The 24,528-nt window shown below is 43.4% G+C and overlaps 1 protein-coding gene across 5 annotated transcripts in view; it reads left to right on the top strand.

Annotated features, from left to right (window-relative positions):
- Rbms3 (RNA binding motif single stranded interacting protein 3) overlaps positions 1–24,528 on the top strand; it is a 665,104-nt gene that overhangs the window by 530,176 nt on the left and 110,400 nt on the right. For all 5 annotated transcript variants that reach the window (XM_032911069.1, XM_032911066.1, XM_032911068.1 and 2 more), the window contains exon 8: positions 4,932–5,038. In XM_032911069.1, coding sequence (XP_032766960.1) covers positions 4,932–5,038 — 107 coding nt within the window. The remainder of the gene's footprint in view (positions 1–4,931; positions 5,039–24,528) is intronic.

The raw sequence follows: 24,528 nt of genomic DNA, 5'->3' as shown, positions 1-24,528 counted from the left end.
GCTTTCAGAACCAGAAGGCGGTCCCTTCCTTACGGAATCCCTCTGAGCTAAAAAAGGAAGCTGTACGAGCGGAAAGAAGTTACTGCAGCTCATGGGTGCTGGACCCGTTGTTTTGCTTGACTATGGGGAAGGTCACATGGGCACATACAAGTGTCAAACTTGGAAACTGCACGCCTTGAACATGTACAGTTTACTGTATGTCGAAGAAGCTATTTTTGGGTTTTGGGGGGTGGGTTTGTGTGTTTGTCTGTTTGTCTTTTAAAGTCTGTTGCCCAGCAAGTTGGCGCAGTGGGTAAAGGTGTTTGCTGCAAAGCTTGAAGCCTGGAGAACTCATGTGGTAGAACGGGAGAGCCCACCATTACAAACTATGTTCTGACTTCCATATGTCTGCCCATACACATGCACACAGACAGACACACACACACATGCACACAGACAGACAGACAAATTAATGAGTAAATAATTGCAATGATTTACAAAATGATTCAGAGATGGTGGCGCTTGCCTGTAATCACAGCACCTGAGAAAAGCAGACAAGAGGTTTGCCATGGGTTCGAAGCCCTCCTGGACTACAGAGCGAATTCTAGCCCAGCCTAGGCTACAGCGGGAGATCCTATAAAAGCAAACAAACAAAAACCAGACAGACAACTGCAACCTAGCAGTACGTCTATGCATATTGGATTTACACAGGCAGACTTCACAGGAGCCTTTGGCCTAACAGGCAGGCTAGGATGACCCTTCTAAGCATGGAAAACACAGCCAGTTCCTGGAGCAGGAAGTGTGCGTTGCGTCTAGATTTCTGTACCTCGGCGAGGAGTTTGTCCTTCTGCTGGGGAGAGGATGGCATGGTGCGTGGTTTGGATAGGAACGGTTTTATGTGGCGTACGCAGCTTGCAGATCTCACAGGAAGTGTCACTCATCAGGCACTGGTATCAGTGATTGCGTTTAGCTTCTAGCTTGCTCTTCCGGAGGGAGAATTGACATCAGTTATAATTAAAGGCAGAGGCGTCAGCAGATATCGTATTGTTCAGTCTTTCCTTTGCAGGAGTCTTATAATTTCATCTAAGTCGCTAAGCCAGGTGCTCCATAGATCAGTGAGAAAGTGCTGGGTTCCGTGTTTAAATGTGGGGTGCTCTCTGTACTTAAAGGTCCTATTTTTCTCAAGGATGCCCTCAGACCTCCAGTGCTTATGTGCAATTTCTCCTTATAACGAGTCTCACACATCTTCATTATCCATAGTGTGTTGTTCACTTTTCTGTGGTTTTGGCAAAACACCATGACTTAGGGTTCTAGAGGAATAAGTAGTCAGCATGGCCGAGAGGGAATTCCCAAAGCCTACCTCCATGATGTGCTTCCTCCAACAAGGCCTCCTCTCCTCGTCCCATCCTCAAACAGCACCACCAACAGCTGAACAAGTGTTCAAATGTCCCAACCTATGGGGGACATTCTCAGTCAAACCGCAGAACAAAGAAAATGTAAAAGCCCGTAACGTTATCCTGTCATAAAATCGGTGAGAGTGTGACCTCTGCCTCGCACTGAAAAAACCATGCCATGCCCACCTTCATGTCACCTTTGTATGATGTGACCTGATCCTGTTGTGTGGGATACTTCTGTGGAGCAGCAGCACGCACACACACGCACACACACACACACACACACACACACACACACACACACACACACACACACACACACACACACACACACACACACACACACACACATTTATTTATCCTGAAAGGGGACCCATGACTGATCAAAGCAACAGTGGTACCGACATGGTGAGCAATGCAGGAATATTTGTTGGTATTATGAACTGGAGTGTGAGTGCGGGCTACTCACAGAAGCACAAATGACTAAAAACGAAAAAATAAATAAAAATAAAATGAAATGAAAAAGACGTGAAAAGCAGCCGCATCACGGAAAGGCCCAGCTGATCACAGGAGGCTGCTGCCCTAAGGTGTGCTGTCTGCATAGCTATCCAGCAGCTCAGCCATGATTTCTTTCTAGACCTCTGTGGTAGGGCAAGAATCTTCCACTCCGTGTCTCTTGTCCCCCAGATATATGAGCTGAACCCCCTTCCTTTGCGGGGGTGAAATCTTTCAATTTGGAGCAAATCATCAGGCAGCAGGTACGGCACTCATGTGGGGACAGGAAGTGGGCAGAGCATGACTTCGGTGTGTGGATTTTCTTCCTTTTGGAATTCTAGAGCTCTTAGATCCTTACCTAGAAGAAGACCACTCTCTTCTCTTTGGCACATCTTAACCACCGTTACCGTTTGTCCAGCATTTCCCACTGCAGATGCTACTGGCCTGGCGGCTATCCAGCTCCTGCCATTGGCACCAGACCTTCCGTGGGGTATTCAGGTTAGTTGCATGTCAGCACAGAGACCCCACAGAAAGTCCAGCACCAATGGCAGGAGCTACGTAGTTGTTGGGCCAGTAGCATCTGCAGTGGGTAACACCAGGTTAAGGGCGACTGGGGTCCTAGGAGTAGCTGTGAGATTTCATCAGGTTCCCAGAGCATCACAATATACAACATGGGTTGGTTGCTTCTGAGGTCTAATTAATTAATAATTAACTAATTAATTAGAGACAAGACCTCATGTACGCCAGCCAGGACTCGAACTCATGATATCACCAGAATGATCTTAAAGCCCTGATCTGCTTGCCTCCAACCTGCACGTGCTGGGATTACAAGCAGGCAGGGCCATGCAGCCCTAGAGAGTGGACTCAGGGCTTTGTGTGTACAACACAAGGATTCTGCCAGCTGAGCTGCATCCTTACACCACACATTCAATGCTCTTGAACCACACCTGATCCCTAATATATAACTGGGGACCATGACATTGGAAAGAAGCAAAACGACCCTAGGATGTCGTGTGCTCTATGTAGAACAAAAGCCCTGTCTTATTTTCCATTTCTCTTCACCAGTGGTCAGCCGTGTCTCATTCTTTTCCTTCTGTTCTGTTAAAGAGACATGTGCAGCTAGCTGAGAGTGCACTTGGGGGGGTCGGTCAGGACATCACCATCCAGCCAAGTCATTTTCAAATAGGCAGCTTATTTGTAGACACTGCCTTGCTTGTTCTCTTTCCCCACTATTGATTTTTTGAGACAATTAGAATTGTCTTCAAACTTGAAAAATGCCCAGGGATACAATTAATATTTAGCTGAGTTCATGTTCTTGGATGGCAGGGGGAGGAAGTGATTTATTTTGGTTAATTATGAACTTATGGGCTTACAAAATATTTGGTTTATTCCAACACACACACACACACACACACACACACATGCCAATTAACCTTCTCAGACTTCTTAATGTGTTCCTCAAATTTGCTAGTCCATGTGACTTTCTCTTCAGACACACAGGGGCACGGAGACAGTCACCAATTACCCACAATACTTTGCAGCAGCAGTGTTGGGAGAGATAGTCTAATAGACTTTAATTTTGACCACATTCTTCAAGGAGAAGTATTTGCTGAAGATGTTCGAGACCCCTACGGGCGTGGTAATTTATCAGACAAAGGCATAGAGAACCTCTGTTACTGGAAACTAGGAACTCTGTTACTTCCTCCTCCTCCTCCTCTTCCTCCTCCTCTTCTTCCTCCTCCTCCTCTTCTTCCTCCTCTTCCCCTTCCTACTCCTATTCCTTCTCCTCTTCCTCCTCTTATTGGATTTGGACCTGACTCTTGGGCTCCTGGGGGCCACTTATGTGTTTTCACTTCAGACGAACACAGTCTTTTCTCCACATCAGTTCTCCGAGCTGAGGAGGCCTCTTTTAGGGGATGAGTCCTTACCAGTTTATCGGTAGAAGGAGAGAAGAGACAAAGCCCACACCCCCCTCCCCAGGAGCTGCTCTGACACGCTTAGCGATAGTTTATCAACTCTTTCCCTTGCTATCCTGACAGTTGGTCTCCCTGGCTTCTCACCGGCTTTTACTGGGAAACTGAAGGGGAAGCTTGGGTGGAGGATCCACTTCTAGGCTTTGGGCAGCTACAGAGAATTAGTGAGAAGACGAGCTAACTCGGGTGCTATTTTGTAAAATTCTCACCTCTTTGGCAAGCAGCTCCCAGCTGCTTCCTTCTCTTTTACTGCCTGGAGATGCCGGGTCCCTCAAGAACAAGACCTGGGGGCTAGAGAAATCAAGCCGTATACACGCTGTCCCTAATGGGACAGAGAGTTAAGAGGCTATGCCATGCTGTGGCCTTGTAACCCTTCATACTAGACGTGTAAGAAGTTTATGACCCTACTCAGTACCTGGCTCCCAGGCACATAGACTATGCCAAGTTAACTCAAGTGGTATAAAACATCCCACCAGTTCCCAGAAACCTTCCAAAGCAGAACTAACCCTTTTCATTTAGGAGGGTTTCTCTCTCAAGGCTATCCCTTCCTTTCCTGTCCTCTGGCTGCTCTCTCTCTCTCCAGCTCTTAAGCTCCTGTCTGCTGCCCCTAGAATGAGAGTTCTCACACCGCAAAAGCTCAAATCCCAAGGTCTGGTTGCAAAGCCCTCTCTCCAAATAAAGCGAATTTCTGAGGTGTAACTTTGTGCTCCATTCCTCAAACCTGCTGCTCCGATCTCTAAAAGAATTTCAAAGTCAATTTCTGTAGCTTGCATGGCAAAGGCACAGCTGCCTTGAGAGAGAAATAACCACAGCAAGATAGACCTATCTCTCCCTGCGTCGGGAGACTGCCTTGGTAACAAGTGCACATTCTACTACAACCGGTTTTCCAGGAGTGTATGTTACACTCTCTCAGGGTCCACCCCTGCTTTCCTGAGGCCCAGCAATGGTGAGAACACCGGTCAGTGAAGCTCGGAGGAGAGTGGGCCAGAATGAAGACCTGAGAATGCTTCCTTAACCAAGACCCGCCCTGAACTAATTCAGTGTTTGCGCTGGCGTTTGCTAATATGCCTTTACTTTCTTACCTTCCCAGCCCCCAGTGAGCCTTTGCTGTGCAAATTCGCTGACGGAGGACAGAAGAAGAGGCAGAGTCAGAACAAGCATACCCAGAATGGGAGGCCATGGCCCAGAGAAGGAGAGGTGAGTCCTGAGAGCCGCTCAGGAACTGGGCTGCAGTCCTCCCCAGAGAAGGCGGCAAAGCAGACACTGGGAGCCAAGTCCCCAGTCAGGAAGATGGCTCAGTGGCTAAGAGTACTTGTTGTGCCAGCGTGGGGACCTGAGTTTGAATCTCCAGCACTTAGATAAGATGCTGGTCATAGCTATAGAAGTCTGCAATTCCCACATTCAGGGTTTGGGGGCAGCTCCAGGATAATCTCTCCAAGATAGGAATAGATGGCTGACAACCTGCTCAAGGGATAAGATGGAAAGATAACGCAGGACATCTAATGGCCTCAAATACACTTAAAGAACCCTGGACACACATGGGTATACATGATGGTGATTCATCTCCAACTGCTACACACACACACACACACACACACACACACACACACACACACACACACACACACACTTAGATCTTACAGGAAACCAAATGTCCAGAATCAAACAGGCTTTAATGATTTCATGTGTAGACAAGAGAATGGCATTCCATGGAGAAGAACAAAGAGCTTGAAAAATCGGCATCAAGGGAGCTGGAGACGTAGCTCGGTGGTTGAGCACTGCTCTTGTGTGCTCCACACTTGGTTTTCATCCCTAGCAGACCACAGCACAAACCACAAAACCAAAGACCTAGCATGGTGACAACCCCACTAATTAGAAGTCGGAGGCAGGGGGATCAGATGTTCAAGGTCATCTTTGGGTACATTGTTAGTTTGGGTGATGTTGGAGCCAGTCTCAAAAAAATAAAAAAATAAAAAAAATAAGTCTTCCAAGTGTCTTTGCAGAAATCTGAAAGGAATCCATAATCACGAGACAAATGGCAGGTTGGCATTTCTCCTTTAAGATAAATTTTATCAGGAGGGCTTACCCTCATTCCCATCATGTCTGGAGCACAGGGAGGGAGCAGAAGGAGTCAGAGAGCCATCAGGGAGCAAAGGGGGTATAAGCCTTTGATAGATTCTCAAGGCTGGTGGCTGGTTCCCCTCTAGGTTTCTAGGTTATGTAATGTGCCTCAGCCTGCATGACCAGGAGGGGCAGAGGAAGGTACTAAGGAAAGAGGATAAACTTCTCTTTTGTTTGCAGGGAGTTGGGTGGGGGAGGTCAGCTTGTTCTTCCCTGTGATTTGTGTGCCTTCCCAGCAGGGTTTGTCAGCTACAGGGAGTAGGATGGGGGAACAAGTGGTCTAGTTCCCGGGAGAGAGGAGACCTGTGATCTAGCACTTACCACAAATAATTGATCAGTAATTACAGAGTGGTTATGGCATGCAGGTACAATTATTTAAGGCAACACTTTCAGGGGAGTGCATTTTGAGAATCCAGTGTTTGTATTCTGAAAAGGGCAAGAATTTAGGTTAGTTTTGCCCTCTCATGGTGATTCTCTTAGTTTCTTTTCCTATTGCTGTGTATATATATATATATAAGAATCTTTGCAATTTAATGGAGAAAGAGTTTATTCAGCTTAGAGTCCATCATGGTGGAGAAGTCATGGTAACCAGCTGGTCACATGATGTCGCATCCACTGTTCGGAAGATGCACGCCAGTGCTCAGTTCCTTTTTTCTTTTTCTTTTCTTTTCTTTTCTTTTTTTTTTTTTAACAGTGCAGGGTCTGCTGCCTAGGGAATGATACTGCAGTGGGCTGATCTGTCCACCTCAGTTAATATAATCAAGGTAATCCCCACAAACAGGCCCACAGGCCCTGTCTTTAAAGTGATTGTAGATTGTGTCAAGTTAATAACACTAACCATGATAGTGGTACATAGACACATGCATGAACATTTATGCCCATGCCCACATGTTCATGAGTGTGTTGCTATGGTATTTAAGAGAGACAGAGAGATGCCAATTTAAAATATATTTTTTTCTACTAGCCAGAAAGGAGGAGGAAAAGCTGGTACAAAATCCTGCTGTTCATAAAAAGGACAAAAGACCAAAAAAAAGTGATTTCCACTAGCCGTATATGTCTCCTCATAATACAAACTGACAGTGAGCTGTAGCTCTATGCCTTATGGGACTTGTGAATTAGTAGTCCTCTTGGTTATTAATTTTTATAAAATAACAAGGAAAAGGCACCTAGACTTTTGTAGTTTTTTGTTTTGTTTTGTGTTTTGAGGAAATATGATTTGAATGATTAAATAAATGACATTTTGTGCCAAAGCCATAATTTTGATAGAGGAGTTTTAGTATTTCTGTTCCAAGTACCTGCTTTGTCCATTTGTTGTTTGAGAGGCATCATAATTACGTGTCATCATTTTCCCTGAGCATCAAGAGAGCTGTTTTAAGAAAGAAAGGAAGCTGGGAGATTCTCAGAAAGTACTTTAGCCATTTTCTATTTTCTGAGGCTGGTTTGAGTGTTTCTATAAGGGTCTGCAAACACCTCTTGAATTGCATAGCTGTAGTCAAGTCAAGCACTGTATAATGTATATCATTACAGTAAGTACGTAAAATAAAACAAGAATATTCATTGAGTATCAGAAGCCAATGGAAAAATGCAAGAGTGTTCATAATTCCTGTCAGGAAGTAAGCTGAGATTGCTTGTGTTTTAATGAGGGCGTGGGAGTGACCTGCGTGTTGGGGATTGGGTCCAATGATCGGGAGAGAGTCTTATAGCCACAGCACCATCCCATTTGTCCCATACAAAGCATTCATAGTCTAAAAACACTCATTTGACCTTAAAATTTGATTAGGCAAAATGCTTGTCAATTACAGTTATCTTTTCGGCACATACTACAACCCCCAGCTCTATGAGTTCATGAGGAAACTTGGTTCTAATGACAGATTTCGCCTCCTGTGGAAGAAGCTGTGACACTTTCCCCAGGTCATGAAGAGGCAGTTATAGGCTGACCACAAATTTTGGTATCAGTGTAAAAACCACAAAACACAACCAAACAAAACCAACTCTCACCACAGAGGGAACTAGAGATTGTTAATTTGGAGCCAACTATAATTGACTGTGGCCAGGGAACACAGATACTGATCACCTCACATGCCATGGCCCCAATGCAACAGCAACAGGGCTTCAATAACATAATAATCAAAGGCAAAATCAAGGTACTTTTAAATACATTATTGGGACACAAGGTAGGTGAATGGCAGCGAAGAGAGAATCTTTGCTATGAGTCCCAGATGCTCTCTGGTGGCAACCTTAGACTCGGCATTGGGGTGGGGGTGATCTAGAGGCTCTGTTTATACAGTTCAGAAAATCTTTACCTTATAGGTGAGGGATAAATAAAGCCCAAGAGATCCTGACCTTTAGCCTGCCACATTCATTCTCTTCCTAATCAAATGTGGGCTCCCCACCACCACAACCACCACTGGAAACTTTAGTTCATCAGAAATTAAATGGACGAATGTAAAAACTGGATAAGGCGACTGGACATCTCATGAGCTCTGAGCATTTCTGACCAAGGGATATGGTGGAAGAGAATTGGGGTTGATTCCCATGTCAGTCTCAGAACTTCATGTGGGTATTTGTGGCATAGATGTACAAGTGTGCAAATACACGTATGTACACAACACACTCATAGAAAAATACACATACACACACCACACACCAATGAAAATAAAAACACACCACACACACACACACACACGAAACAACACACACATATATATACACCACACGCACATGAGAAAACACACATACATATACCTCCCACTCATGAAAACACACACACACATACACACACACATACATACACCTCATGAAAAATACACATATACACACATCACACACACACATGAAAATAAAAACACACAGATACACACACCATACACACATGAAAAACATGCAGATACACGCACACCATACACACATGAGAAAACACACACATACCACATATAGAAACCATACACATGAAAACACACACACATACATACATACACACACACACACACACACACACCCCACATGAGAAAACACAGACATACCACATACACCATGCACATGAAAATAATAGTCTACTATTCTATAATTCTATTTTGAGACTTGGCTATATTCTTCCTCTATTCAATCTCAGGACTAAGAGATGTAACTCTCTTCAAAGCCTTTTCTGATGGACGATGTGTCAGTTCATTCTCAGCTGGCACAGATGCTTGAAAAGGTGACTTAAGAGGGGAAGGGTTGAGTCTGGTCACATGTCAAGAATACAGTCCATCCTAGCAGAGAAGGCACAGCAGGAGGAGCATGTGGAAGCTGCTCACACAGTCTTCAGTCTAGAGGTAGAGATGAGAGCTGAATGCTGTGCTCAGCTCACTTTTACAGTAGGTCTGCCCACCTCAACTAGACCAATCCAGACACTCCCTATGGTTACACCCAGAGGTTGGTCTCCCAGGTGATTCTAGACCACTGACCATTACATTAAGGCGGGATCACAGGTTTTTAAGAGGATCGTGTGTGTGTGTGTGTGTGTGTGTGTGTGTGTGTGTGTGTGTATGTGTGTGTGTGTGTGTGTGTGTGTGTGTGTGTGTGTGTGTGTGTGTGTGTGTGTGTGGGTGTGTATGTGTATGTGTGTGTGTATGTGTGTATGTGTATGTGTGTGTGTTTGTGTGTGTATGTGTATCTGTATTTGTGTGTTTGTGTGTATGTGTGTGTGTTTGTGTGTATGTATGTATGTATGTATGTATGTATGTATGTATGTATATTTCACAGTCTATAAAGCAATGATACACCTTCAGTCACTGTTGAGATGGGGTTGCTTCATAATGGTGGACCCTGTAATTGTAAGACTTTAGAAGCTTACGAGGAGAATCATGAACTTGAACTACATCCTGCCTCAAATCTGGCAACACTGTAGTCAGTTGAGGCCACCCTTCCAGAAGTGACTGAAGGCAAGAGAAGATGGAGAAGGGATTCTTGCTCATGGTTATCTGGTCTGAACTGGGTGCCCCCTAACTTTGGCTTCCACTCATCTATAGTTTATTCTGGTGGAAACACAGTTTCACAGTGTTCAGACCAAGTCCAGGGTATTCTCCAAATCCCCTGGGATTAAGGAATGAACAAAAGCATGGGAAGGGGGGTCTGTACTGTGATCCCATGCTGGTATCCTGGCAGGGGAGGGAGCATCCCAAGGGGAGACAGGAGTCAGAGCTCTGTTCTATCCCAAAGGTTCCTCCTCTCTGGCTGTCAGACTGCATCACCTTGAATTTGAAAAATTAACATAGGAGGCCAAGCTTGAACCCCAAGGACAGCAGTCAAAGGCCCCTGTTCTGTATCCATAAGAGGGAGAAGACCTGTGGGGGTTAGCAGGAATAGGGGAAACTGTTCTGGACCCAGAGTCCTCGAGAGCTTAAATCCAGCATCCCACAAACCCCTAGACACCTTTCTCTTTCATAAATGTGGATTTAAAACTTGTATTATGTGTATTCGTTGTGCATACTTCTGTGTTACATACAGACATTTCCATGCAAATATATGCTGTACATCATGTGTGCTCTCCCTGTGCCTTCTTTCCCCGACCTTTCTTATTTGAAAACCCCTACCCAGTAAAAGGTAAAAGGTACTACTTAAGACGGAATGCCTACGGCTAGAAAGATGGCTCATTGGATAAAATCCTTGCCATGTGTCAGCATCAGGACCACAGTTCAGACGGGTAGCACACACCTGTAAACTGGGCATAGTGGCTGTGGTGGCTGCCTGTAACTACAGAGCTGGAGTAGGAGGGAGAGAACGGGGGATGTAATTTAACCAGAATGGGGGAAACATCAAGTGTGAGATTCTGCCTCAGTAAAAAGAAGAGAGAAATCAAGGAACTCACCCTCAAGTCCCCCTCTGGCCTCTACATGCACACATAGAAACCCACACACATGAAATCACATACATGCATTCACACACACACACACACACACACACACACACACACACACACACACGAATGCGTGTACTTGGAGGTGGGATGCATACCCCATCTTCCTAAGGAATGAATTTGGGAAAAAGAAATAACAACGCACTCTTTAAAGCCAATATCTATAATAGAGACAAGAAACTGGAGATAACCTGTGCCCAGTTGAGTTAAAATACAGGGAAAGAGCATTTAAACTTACAATTAAATCTACATATCTTCTGGTCTTTGTGTCATGGTTTTCTATAAATTTTAAAGAAGATGACATAGTGAGGAGAAAATTAGATATATTCTGCCATGGTTTGGACACCCTGAAAATGAGCTTACTTTTCTGTACTGATTTCTGTTCCCTAAATTCTTTTGAAATGTGGGGAAACTAAGGGGATGATAATAACCTACATGCCTGGTAAGAAGAAAGAGAAGGAAATGCCCATCCCCGCCCCCGCCCCACTCTTGAAAATTCAGAAACACTGATAAAGAGAAAAGAATTTCTGCTCCATATTGCAAGCACTTTAGAGTCAAGCTAAACACAGAAATTGATAGGCCAATTAAAACTTCATTATTTAAAGCTTTTTTCTTTAGGGCAACATTTTGATAGTTAATTAGCATGCGTTGGTGAAATGCATGTATTTATTAAGCTGTAAGACTGGGAACTTTGCACACAGAAGTAGACAGGAATAAGCAAGATTTTCAAATGGAGATGCATGCTATGACTTGACATGAATGGAAACCACATGGTGGGGACATTTTAAGTGATCATCTGATCTTGCAAGAGATGCCTAGAATGCTAAGTGACATGGGGCAGAGACTCTCCAGTACTCAAGAGTTCTTTATTTTTATGATTGATTTTATTTTCCATTTAAATGTTTTTCCATGCATTATATTCCGATCATGTTCTCACCTCCCCCAAGTCCTCCAAGATCATCCCCAGCTCCCAACTGCACAACATTAGTAAATTTTATCCTTCACAAACCTTGTTAATGTCTAGCTGAGTGGAAGGTGGCCAGATTGAAACCCGCTTCAAGATGCAACCTGCCACTCTACTCTCACAACTTTGTCTTACATATATGGAGAAAATCGGGTTCATCTAAAGGGCATTATGAAGTCCTAGAAGGATCTGGAGAACCTACAGGAATCACTGGCTTGGAGAAGCTTACAACCGGCCCTGGGCTGACATCCAACATTCCTACAGTCTAGAAGGACAATGGATCTTCTTAAGACCATGAAAGGAAATGTATTTTATGATAAATAGCATGGCTGCTTGTCTAATGAGGAAATCATTTCCTGGTCCACCCTACAGTTGCCTCTACAACCTCACCCAATCAGGAGAGATCTGGGTAATGGCCATCATAACAGGAATCTCCCAATATGGACCTCTATTGCTTATGTTCTGAATGGCCAATGGTTATGATATATTTGCGCCAAAACAGTTTTTATGTCATTGTCAGGTTAAGGGTGAAGTCCCTTTATCTGTGCTGTGGATGTCACCATCCCTGGGATGTTGCATTCCCCAGAGTGGAGACCATACTCTTGTGGCTATTCCCAGGAGGATGCTACTCATCTTGACAGCGTGCCTCCAGAGGGTCTGGAACCAGGAACGTTCCAGGCTAGTTCTAAAAGATGTCAGGAACATGTAGGCACAGTCTACTGCTTATTCCTGTGTTCCCAAAGAATTCACTTCCAGGGACTTCCCGAAGCCAAGCTAGAAACTGGACTCTATTCCAACTAGCAAGCGTGTCTGGCTAAAGAGTAAAGAAACAGATGACAAAATCAAGATCTAATTGATGGCACTAGTACTCCTGTGACGATAGTTACACACTGAAATAGCAATGACCACCACCTCCTGACATGGGCAGAGAGAGAGCAAGGGAGAGAGAGAGGGAGAGGGGAGAGAGAGAGAGAGAGAGAGAGAGAGAGAGAGAGAGAGAGAGAGAGAGAGAGAATTATGAAATATGTATATTTGTAGTCTGATTTCAACAACAGTGTAAAGATGATTGGGTCAAATAAGAAGTTGGGTATATTTCCACTATGCTGTGAGAGCTACTCAGATTTTGAAATTTCTTTATGTTTCGTTGTGAGTGGCTTTTGGGTTTGTGTAAGGATTTTAGAATATAAGTAAATCTTAGCTTAAGTTAAAGAATATCGTACCCTCTCGCTAGATATTTACACTTAATTTTGTCTTTAAATGGCCCAGATAGTATTCATTATTATTGGCATTATCTCTGGCTGCCTCAAAGCACTAACCTTTTATAAGATATCCCCAAGCTTGGTGCTAATGGATTCAGCAAATACCTTTGGTAGCTATCCTATTGGACTTTACTCCCCAAAATAAAAACCACATTTTGGCCACAGTCACAAATAAGAGACATGAGAACTATATAAGAAGCAATCGAAGCAAGTACTTGGTGAAGAAAAGCCAAGATTTTATTATGAAGAAAACCAATATGGCAGTGTTTCTTGTCTTGTGTTGTGCTCATAATGATCTGACGGAGTCAACTGAAAGGCCATCATCAGGGCAAGACAAATATTCCCCCTCTAGTTGATGCTCTGAAGATACTTTTTCTTATTACGGAAATACTTAGAAAATCGATCTTCACCGTTTGGATACGAAAGTGAGCTGGTGGAATTAATATTGTTAATAATCAATTTCAGCAGCAATCACATCTTATCGAATTAAATTTTGGGGGAAATTCAATGTAGTAATATTAAAGTTTGGAATTCCTAAACTATGTCCACCCAACGAATACTTTTTTTTTTTTCAGGAAAATTTGCTGTTAGGGTGTTTTTTAATTTCCTTTTATTTTTTTTTTTTGAGATTGTAATTACATCCTTTCCCACTTCCCTTTCCTCCTTCCAAACTCTCCCACATCCCCTTCCCTGCTCTCTTTCAAACTGACGGCCTCTCTCCTTCATTAGTTGTTATTACATGCACAGATGTATATCCACACACACATGCATTCCTAACGATAACCTGCTCATTCTGCATAATGCTGCCTGGGTGTGTTTTTAGGGGTGGCCATTTTGGTGTTAGATAACCAGTTGGTGCTTTCTTCCCTGGGGAAAATCATTTCTCCCACTCTGGGCATTCCGTAGTTGCCTATGTCATTTCTGTAGGGTTTATCACAGCTGCCCCTCACCCCCACTCCTTGTCATATCTGTTGTTCTTGTTCAGATCCTATTTATGCAGTCATGTTTGTAAGACTTTATGGGTATTCCTTATGACATTACAATCTCACAGTAAGTTCCCCAGCCCTCCGGCTCTTATGCTCTTCCTACCCCCACTTCCTCAATGACCCCCTGAGCTGTATTTGAGCTGCTTTGTAGGTGTAGCTGATGGCACTGGGCTCCACAACTCTGCATTTTGATTGGCTGTGGTTTTCTGTGACGGTCTCTGTCTGTTGCAGAGAGAGCTTTCCTTTCCTTGGTGGTGATGAGGGCTACTCTCATCTGTAGGTCTAAGGACAAATGTTCAGAATGTAGTTAAGGATCATGTTGCCTCAGTCAAGTGGTAGCTTTCAATTCCCCCCCAGAGATCCCTGACTTCACTGGCCCTGCGTAGTTGGCTAGGTTTCCAGTGCCAAGCATGTCTTACCTCTTGTTGAGTGGATCTGAAGTCCAGTCAGAGAGCTGGTGGTTGCTGCCAAGGTTTGTGTGCCACTACTTCACCCTTAGGGCTCTCATGCCATACTGGTCTGTGTTGTGGTTCATAGACTCATACCTGGGTAGGACTATTGGTTGCACCCTCCCTTGGAGACCTATGTGACAGCTTCTGGCACCATGAAGGCTAGTTCTTAGAAAGGTAGTTTCCAGCTCAGGATCCCCTGGGCTCTATGTTAGGGGGCAACTGAAGGCTGTGGAACCCTGAACAACAATCCAAAAGAAGACTTCTCACGCCTGCTGTTGAAGATTTTGTTAGGTGGTCTTGGCTCTTACAGGGAGCATTGTGAACCAAGATGTGAAAATTCCATTTATACTATATATGTATATTTATACACAGACTTGCATGTATTGTAGGCTTTTATCTTTTAGGTAGCTAACTAGTGTTATAACTTTTTAAGAAATCCTTTCTTGAAGATATTTTAGTTCAATGCATTTCTATTAGCCAAGATATAGGCCTATGAATAAAATGAATATATATGAGTAACCTTGACTTGTATACACACACACACACACACACACACACACACAGAGAGAGAGAGAGAGAGAGAGAGAGAGAGAGAGAGAGAGAGAGATTCATTTTATCATAGTCAGCTTTAAACAAAGTTGTTTGTTACAATGGGGAACCCTGTATTATGTTTTATGTGGTCTGTTTTCAGTCGTGGTTAAGAATATCCTCTGTCCATAACCCTGTTTATTCAAAACTAGTATTAACAGGATTTCTCTTCCTTGCTTGTGAGTGGAGGAAGTCTGTACAGGCTTTGTGGCAGAGTGCAATCTGCATGCTATTTTAGACAACAAGGCCAAGACAGCATCGATGAACTTATTTCCAAACACCCAGTCTCAAGACATTGAGTCATCACTTACTCTAAATCCATTTATGATTGAGAAAAAAATATCCTTTTGGATCTCAACGACGGTCAGCAGCCATTCCGATCACACAGGGCTACACCATATATTCAGATTTACAATGAGTCATCTTTCTCTCTGTACATTGTAGCTTGGCTGCTTTGTGTTTGTTTCTATTTTGAACAAAGGTGAATACAGGCAGACTGAACACCGGTGATCTATTTCAGTTGTGACCTGTCACGATCTTCCTCAGTTGTTATCCCGAGCTTCGTCGGCTCATTGAGTGTCTTCACCTGATAGTTGCAGGAGGCAGGGGCATGACTGTTAGTGTGCATAATCATAGGAAGAAACCTTCTAATGGTATCTTCCATGCTTGCTTTCACACTTTCTCAGTTGGACATCTTTGCCAGGAAATGTCTTTTTAAATGAACTCATGGTATAGTCGTCAAAGCCACAGCAAGTACATAGCCATCACCGGCTACAGAGTGAGTCCAAAGCAAGCCTCAAAGTGAGACCCTGTGTCAAAATAAAGAGTAACTAGGACTGGGCATACATAAGAGTGGTGGGGCTCTTTCCTAAAATATATGAAACATAGGCTCTATCCTCAGCTACAGGTCAAAACAGGAGTCGCTTGAAAGTTGGTCTCTGGATAGCTCAGCACTTAAGAGCACTTGTTCTCTCTCTCTCTCTCTCTCTCTCTCTCTCTGTCTCTCTGTCTCTCTCTCTCTGTCTCTCTGTCTCTCTCTCTCTCTCTCTCTGTGTGTGTGTGTGTGTGTGTGTGTGTGTGTGTGTGTGTAGCTATATTAATTGTGAGCTTGGAGATTGTGAGCTACCTTACTTTACATGGGTGCTAGAAACAAAACTCAGGCTCTCCACAAGTGCTGAAAGAGCATGTAGTCTAAGCTATACAGTAAACTCAAGGTCAGCACAGGATACATGAGACCCTGCTTCCAAAAAAAAAAAAATAGAACACAATAGGCACAAATTGACATTAAAAAAAAAATCAAAGTATTGTCTGTAGTTAGACTCAGATCTATGCAACAGAGACCAAAGAAAGAAAAGAAAGACTAAAACATTAATAAAAATAACCAGAGTTGTGGCCACAGGTCATTGTTCACAGCCATATTGTTCATAAATATTAACCATTTGTTTGTCAGCATGTATCATGGAGTTGTCAGTCCACACTTATTTCCAATCCAAAGTGTTTCCCAAAATCGGAAAGCTCCACATTGCCCCCTCTGATGGAAGTCTCTCTGTCCCATGCTGACACACCCTGGGGAACAGTGTTTGGGAACATTGTGAGCTTTGGGTGTGACAACTCTGAAACCTCCACTCTTCTCTGAGGAGGGTAGAGTAATCCTTTGCAAATGTTATGGACTGAGGAGGATCTTTAGTGGCACTTTTCTTCATAATTTCAGGCTAAGGATACAGGTCCTAGAGTTTAAGTCATATGTTCCATGACTTCTGAGCTAAGAGATGACTCTGGATAAGGTCTTTAAGTGGGTCAACACCGTGCTTCAATCCCATGGGATATTGAGAGTTAGTGGTGCATGCTTATGATTAGAGACAGCACAGGAGATGACCAGGGTAAAGCTTAGTGGCTGGTGCCTGGCTGGCTACACTATCACAAACTACAACTGTATTGTAGTGTTGTGATGCCATGGCATGCTGAGAGCAAGCTCTGTTCTGCGCACACACACACACACACACACACACACACACTCACACACAAACATACACACAGACAAGCACAGATTCTCTCTCTCTAAATGCATGTGAAATGATGTTTACTTTCTTAAATGATAGAAACAAAATCTGCTGCCAAAATAATGCTGTTGAAATTTTTGACTTATGATATAAAGTATTTTAAACACTAGAAATTAATATATTTTGTGTTTGTCCCACATTGCACTCAAGTTCTAGTAACATTGCGCTCCAAATCATAAATCATCACTTAAGACTGAAGTATTAGATATTTGTAAGAATCTTGGACAACTCTTTTTCTTTGAAGGTCATATAATCATAAAAGTCACAGGTTGGCAGAAGGAAAGAGGACTGAAATGGGAAAGTATAAAGAAAGAAAACAATAATAATATTAATAGTAACACTGTCTTGGGCTGGAGAGGTGGCTCGACAGTGAAGAACATAGTTCCCAGCACCCATGTCCTGTGGTTTGCACTTCCTGTAACTCCAACTTGTCTGACGCCCTCTTCTGGCCTCCACAGACATCTATATTCAGGTGCCCATATTCATTCACACATAGACATGCACATATACACATGAATAAAAGTATTTAAAATGACAACACAGAAAACTATCTTAGCTAGAAGTACACGTAAGGTGAGCACCTATTATAAATGAAAATCTCTTGAACCAACCCTAGAAGAACCCAACCCTGCATTTTTATGGCCTTAGGAGCACTGGAGATTCAGCATGAGCCATGTTTCTAAATGATTTAAAACATATAACTAGGGAATGACTCCGCTTGATGCTGTTTTGTGACATTGCTGTTGAGCATGAATTAGCAGGTTGGTTAAGGTTTTGCCCCTCTCCCTAACCTAGAACACAATTTTCCTGCATACAAAATAAAATATGGTACAACATATAGACATACGGCCATTATTCGGATGCCATTTCACAGTGAATTTTCCATCCTCACGAATTTGTAAAACACATGATAGATGCACAGTAGTTACCCCAGAAGTCTGAGCATGGCTCTGATTCTACTCCATCCATCTGGTGAGGCTCAGAAAAACAAGTTAGTTTAAAATTAAAGACCAGGAAACATGTGACCCAGTGCTTTTACTGATATGCCTTAGAAAAAAATGTTATAGTGAATTGTTTCTACTGTTTACAATATTCTCACCTGCATATGAGGAGAGAGCCACTGAGCCACCCCATTGGGAACCAAAACAAGCCATACTGATACGGTTTTGAATTTTCAGCAGCACACAGATGGTAGTGGACTGATTGGCCAGTATGTCTCCAACTGGAGAGAGAGAGAGAGAGAGAGAGAGAGAGAGAGAGAGAGAGAGAGAGAGAGAGAGAGAGAAGGGGGGCAGCCTTATATGTGGAGACAGACTGTTTCCTGGGGTTCTTGAAAAACATTGGGCTATGACAAATGGCTACCAGTGTGACCCTATGGTGTCTTCTTTGAGACATCATCAGTAATGAAGAACACAAGTCACAGCTCAATACTGAGCATCTCCCCACCTTCAGCTAGGTGTGCTTTGGATGCTACTAGGGCTCCTGATGCTTTGGTCAGCCTCTCGGTGCCACCCTTCTTACAGAATGTGAGAAGAGTCTAACATGAGTCCAGGAAGACAGCATCTGTGGTACGAACCAGGTGCTCTTTGATTGACTTTGACAGCACTGAATCTTACAAACTGTATATTCAGGAAGGAGACTGCCCTACAGCACTGAATGCTGTTGTCACGGGACGCTAGACACAAGCACTCTGAGGAGGAACTGGATCACGATTCCAGGGAAATCCCACGTGAGAGAGTCTGCTGGAAAACAAAGAAATGCTGTGTAGACTTGGGGTATCTTAGACCATTTTTAAAGATGTAGAGATGTTGTCTAGATCATTGACCACTAACTCCTTCACATCTATCACAAAGTGTCCAGCACACGCTATGCGGGTAGAGAAGAATTAAGCTCAGTCTCCCAATCCTGCCAGGGTCTGCCAAGAGTCTCCTTAACCTTGAACTCTAGGCAAGTCTGTCTGTGAGACCAGGGAAGCAGGAGCTAGCTGAGGGTTCATACTCCTGCTTTGGTGAGTCGGGTCTGCTGGCTGGCACTCCAAATGGGTCTTTTCCTACTGCAAAGGCTGCATCACATGGAGATTGAGAGAGTGGACTGAAGGAGAAGTCCTTCATTTTGGAAGCATCAATCACTTGGCTTCTGAGCACTAGTGCATTTAGATTTGATCAAATACCCTTTCCTGAAGCTTCTGATCCCAGCATTGCTGTGTAATGACAAAAGATAACAATTAAGAATTTTAAGCCCCTGAGACTATGATAATTTTGCATCGAATGTAATTGATGCATCCAGTCCTCTGCCTAGCCCATCTTGTCAAAGGAAAAATGGAAAAAATAAATATTTATGTTCTGGGAGAGGGGTTAGGTGTCTCCACAGCCCGGATGTGGCTTGAGACCAGGAATATCACAGCAAACATTTCCAGGAAGAAAGGCTGAGGGCTGAACTCTGTGTCCTCTGACTGAATTGAACAAGGAAACCATGACAGCTAAGTGTGACATCAGTCAGTGAAGCTATTCTTGGAATTGCTGGCATGTCCTGGCAACCCCAGTTGTCACAGGCCTCAAGATCACCCCCATCAATGCCTAAGCACACATAACTTCCAGACAGCCTCAACTAAACCCAGAAGAACTTAGAAGGATCTAGATCAATCTCCCAGCCACCTTTGCTCTGTTAGATCCTCAGGCTTCCCCCCATAGCCTCAGAATTCTGTATTTTCCACTGTTGGGCCCCATGTCACAGTGGTTTTGACAGTATGTTTGCTACACTGTCAACTGTAAAACACCATTGGTTAAAGATGAACTATTATTTTAAACGCCACTAAAAAGAAAAAAGTGACTTGACACACTATGAAATGCTGGCAGTTATTAGGGGAATCCTAATTTCACAGAAATTAAGATGTGAGAAGACCAAAATGGTGTCTTGGAAATCTGTGAAGTTCGGACATTTAGATTGAGATTCTAAAACAAACTCCCTGCTCAGCCTGCTTCGTTCATTATTGTGACTAAACTCCTACCAAGAAGCCACTTAGAGGAAGAAGTATTTATTCTAAATCACAGTTTAAAACAGTACAATCTGGAGACTGGAGAAACAGCGTGGCAGTTAAGAGCACTGGCTGCTCTTGCAGAAGACCTAGGTTCGATCCACCTAGATGGTGACTTACAATTTTCTCTAATTCCTGTTCCAGGGAATATGATATATCTTCTGACCTTTGTGCACGGCACATACATCCATGGAACAACAAAACACACACACACACACACACACACACACACACACACACACACACACACACACACACACGCGTATGCTTCTTCCCATTTCATTTAACCCAAAGCTCTTCCTGAAAGACTTGCTGTTTATCAGCTTCCCAACCTGCAATCTCTTCTCCTCATGCCTGTTTTATCTTGTCCTTCCCTGTTGCTATAAAAAGCAGACATCCTCTGGCAGGAACGTGTTTTAGATGAAGCCAAGAAGCAGAAATTCGGGGATGACACCAAGCCTAAACAACAGCTTTATAGCTCCTCTCGGTCTGATTCTATCAGACATAAAGGACTCACTTCTCTTGGCTCTCTGGCTGCGTTTGCTACTTTGAAGGTGATAAATCTGCAACGTTGCTTTGCCTGATTCCTGAGTCCCTCTTGAAGCAATCCAGGTGATGCTAAGCAGCTGGTCCTCTGCCACAGGAGGGCTTGCTGGTCTACCTCTTTGTCTCCTCCAGAGGCAAAACCACAACTCACCTCAGGCAGGCTGCTGCCTTCTGTCTGGTGCTGAAAGTCTCCACTCCCAGTGATCACTGCCCTCCCCTAACCCCCAACCCCGGGTCTGCCACCAGCCAAGGCCTTCATAAGTTCTGCTGAGAGCTGAGTCCACTTCAGATTTCTTAAAAGGAAGTTTTGCTAATAAAATCAGGACCCTGGGGGATACACTCAAATTTCATTTGAAAGTTACGTTTATATGAGATGCAAATACAGAATTCCCTCCAAGTCTCTGATTTTCTCCCTAATTTCTTGAACATGTATTTATCTAATCCACAGCACGGGATTTTCTAAAGTGGTACATGTAGGACATGTCTCCTAAGTGTTTTTAAATCTGGTCACAGCAGCCCAGCAATTCTCAGGACTGCCTCTTGCATGATGCCTATGGTTAGGCACACCCACCATGTATCAAGCTAAACCTAGGAAAAGAGGAAGAAAACTATCCAGCCAGCCATCTTCTTGGCTTTGTGGTAGTCATGGAGTCTCTCTTCCCAGATGAGAATGAGTGATTTAGACCAGGGATCCACTCATGCTTGCTCCTGATGTATATGCTATGGGAACCGTCTATAATTATAACCTGTTGATCTAACCCCCTAAATTACTTAGATATGACTAGCTAATATCCAACTCCTAGCTCATTCTTCTCACCTGTTTCAGAGAATCTCCCATTTATTAAAAATCAAGTTACCTTCATTTCTAGCCTGGTAGTGTATGCCTGAGGCAGGAGAGTCACAAGTCCTTGGACAGCCTGAACATCATAGCAAAATTCTCTAAAACAATAATAATATTCTATCCAATAAAGAGTTTGGTTTTTTTCTAAAATACTTACCACTCATCAATGTTTTTTTACCCAGGAGGCCTAGCAATGCCCTATAATGTCTGAAATACCAAAGGAAAGCTTAGCTGTTGTTAAGAAGAGATGTAAGTGCCTGGTTCTGTTTAAAATAAGTTATTTATGCCACCAGCATACAAACAACATCAACCGGAAACACGGACAACTCCTGCGAACGTAACAAGCCCTTTTGAAAGTCGGCAACAGGATTAAGTGTCACTGTCTCACATATTTGCTGTGACCGTTTATTTTGTTCCGAGGTATTTCACGTTATTTTTTTTCCCTGTGACTCTGGAGTTTGTCAACATGCCATCATGTTTGGTGATCACACAATAGTAATTTCATGCCTCTGGCTTTGTCTAAAGGGGGCGAGACAGAGCAGTGAAATCAATTTCTTCCTCGTCTTTGTGGGAAGAGACAACGGGAAATTGAATACAGAATCTGCATCGAGGGCACATTAGCATTATAACTCAACGATCTGTCACGCACACAGCGAGCCCCAGGTGCAGTCAAGCACTGTGTCTGGACAGGGATACCCAGCCAACTCTTTGGCTAAAAAAAAAAATGAAATCCCTTTGTTTAACCCTTGTGTCTTCCTTTGTTACCTACCCTGTTTCAAATGCATGTGACCGAGACTGTCTCTCACGGCCTAAAGTACTCAGAGGCAAAATCCTGAAGCAGGTGATGTCTCCTTCAGTCGAGGCACCTCTCCCTGCAATGGCTAGATATTCCAGATGTACTCTTCGGATTTCCATGTAGCAGGGCAAGGGAAGTTATTAGTCACTTTAACTCATGTTCTAGGACATGCACCCTGCCCCCTGAGAGCTTAGGGTGCTTGGTAGCTTCCTCGGTGGAGACATCCCAGGCACCTCTGCTGACTTGTAACAGACATCTCCGTCTACTTGCGAACCCTACTCTTCCCACATCACACCACTTCTGACCATCCAAGGCATCTAGCTTTAGTTCCTCATCCCAATCCAAACCACAACATGAAAAGTATCATCTGTTAACAGGAGAAATGCAAGTTCGAAGGCCCATGGAACATGAGATAGTTTCTTTCAGTTACATGCATGTCAGCTCTAAGGAATCCAGTGGGGAAACTGGATTAAACCAGGTAACAAGTGAAAAACTCAAACACAAACGCTCTTTCATTTCTTTAATATTTTACACTTTTCTTCTTGTGCCTTGATAAGTCCTGGAAGCTCATTCACTTATATTTCCTATCTCTTTATTTTCAAGTAATTGGGGAGTCATGGCAAGTTATAAAAAGTTTCCAGGAGTTCCTAGGTACAGCCAGTTTCCCCATGTACAAATCATGTAATTACGTCAGGCTATTAGAGAAAATCCACACTGATAGGAGTCAGTGAGTAATTTAAAAATAAAAGCGAAAGTATCACTCTAAAGATAACTTGGGCTGTTTTAAATTTCTTTCTATATTCTGCTTCTATTCAAACAGATAGCCCTGGGACACCCAAGGTTGTCTACTTACAAAACACAGGGAAGACTCCACCCAGTAGAGATGGTACACAGGCTTCACTGAAGCCCCAAGCCAATGTCATAACAGGAGAACAGCAAAGATCCCACCTCAGAAGGCATGGGTGGAGGGTCTCAGATTTTAGGGTTCAAGAGAGACACTGAGAATGACTGTCTCTTTGACTAGGGGACTTCCTGGGAGAGTTACTATTACATAAATAGATGTCTATGTCATTAGATGGCAGGATGAAGTTCTGAGTCAGTATGGTCCTCCCTTACAGGTTTTGGGGAAGAATGCTCTACCATGTAATTGATGAGTAGCCAAAATCATGTTGTCTCTGATTTCCATGTAGCAGGGTGAGTGGGGAGATTTGGCTCTTTAGTTAATGAGTGTCTAACATACAGGATGTACTCCCTGTGCCTCCTACTAGCGTAGAGTGCTTAGTAAACTTCCTTTGTAAAAGACAGAAATACAGGTTCACAGTCACAGGACAGTGCCTTCAATTTCTTTTATAGTAGCTGAGGGTCCAGAGAAAAAGAGTCCTGGGTAGCCCTTAGTTAAAGGATGACAATAGGTTCGTGGCCTTGAGACACTCACTGACCTTAACAATCTTCATTGTCTTTATTGACGAGGCAGAGAAAGATTGCTTCTGCCTGCTTCATGGAGTCATGAGGATCAAAGTCAGTGGCAGATGAAGGGACCAAGAAACTTGGCTACAGAGGGCCACAGTGAGGTTTATTTGCCTTCCTGACACTACTGCTAATTACAGACGTAGTTTTTCATTTGTTTCATTTTGTGATTGTTTTTTAAAGATTTATTTATTATATATGAGTACACTGTAGCTGTCTTCAGACACACCAGAAGAGGGCATCGGATCCCATTACAGATGGTTGTGAGCCAACATGTGGTTGCTGAGATTTGAACTCAGGACCTCTGGAAGAGCAGTCGGTGCTCTTAACCACTGAGCCATCTCTCCAGCCCCTTCATTTTGTGTTTTAAATGTAGCTTTATACTGAAAAAACAGAATAAGACTTGCTCTTCATTAGCCACGTGAGCCAGAATGTTCCACCCTGTGTAAACAATCTCCCTGTTTTCCAATTCTTAGTAGGACAGGGAGTGGCAATACATCAGACAAACTCTTTATAACTCATTATCCACATACCTCTGAATAGAATCTTTAAAAGTAAATACTTCTTGATTCTCTTTCTCTCACATTGGATACATCTCAAGGATCTGATGCTTTAATAAAGGCTACAGGCTCCTTCCTTTACTCATAGCATGGGCTATACAGCTGTTCCCGTCACT

The sequence above is a fragment of the Rattus rattus genome, chromosome 8 (assembly GCF_011064425.1).
Source record: "Rattus rattus isolate New Zealand chromosome 8, Rrattus_CSIRO_v1, whole genome shotgun sequence".
Lineage (NCBI taxonomy): Eukaryota > Metazoa > Chordata > Mammalia > Rodentia > Muridae > Rattus > Rattus rattus.
Note: the sequence above shows the minus strand (reverse complement) of the source record. Positions and strands in the feature narration are given on the sequence as shown.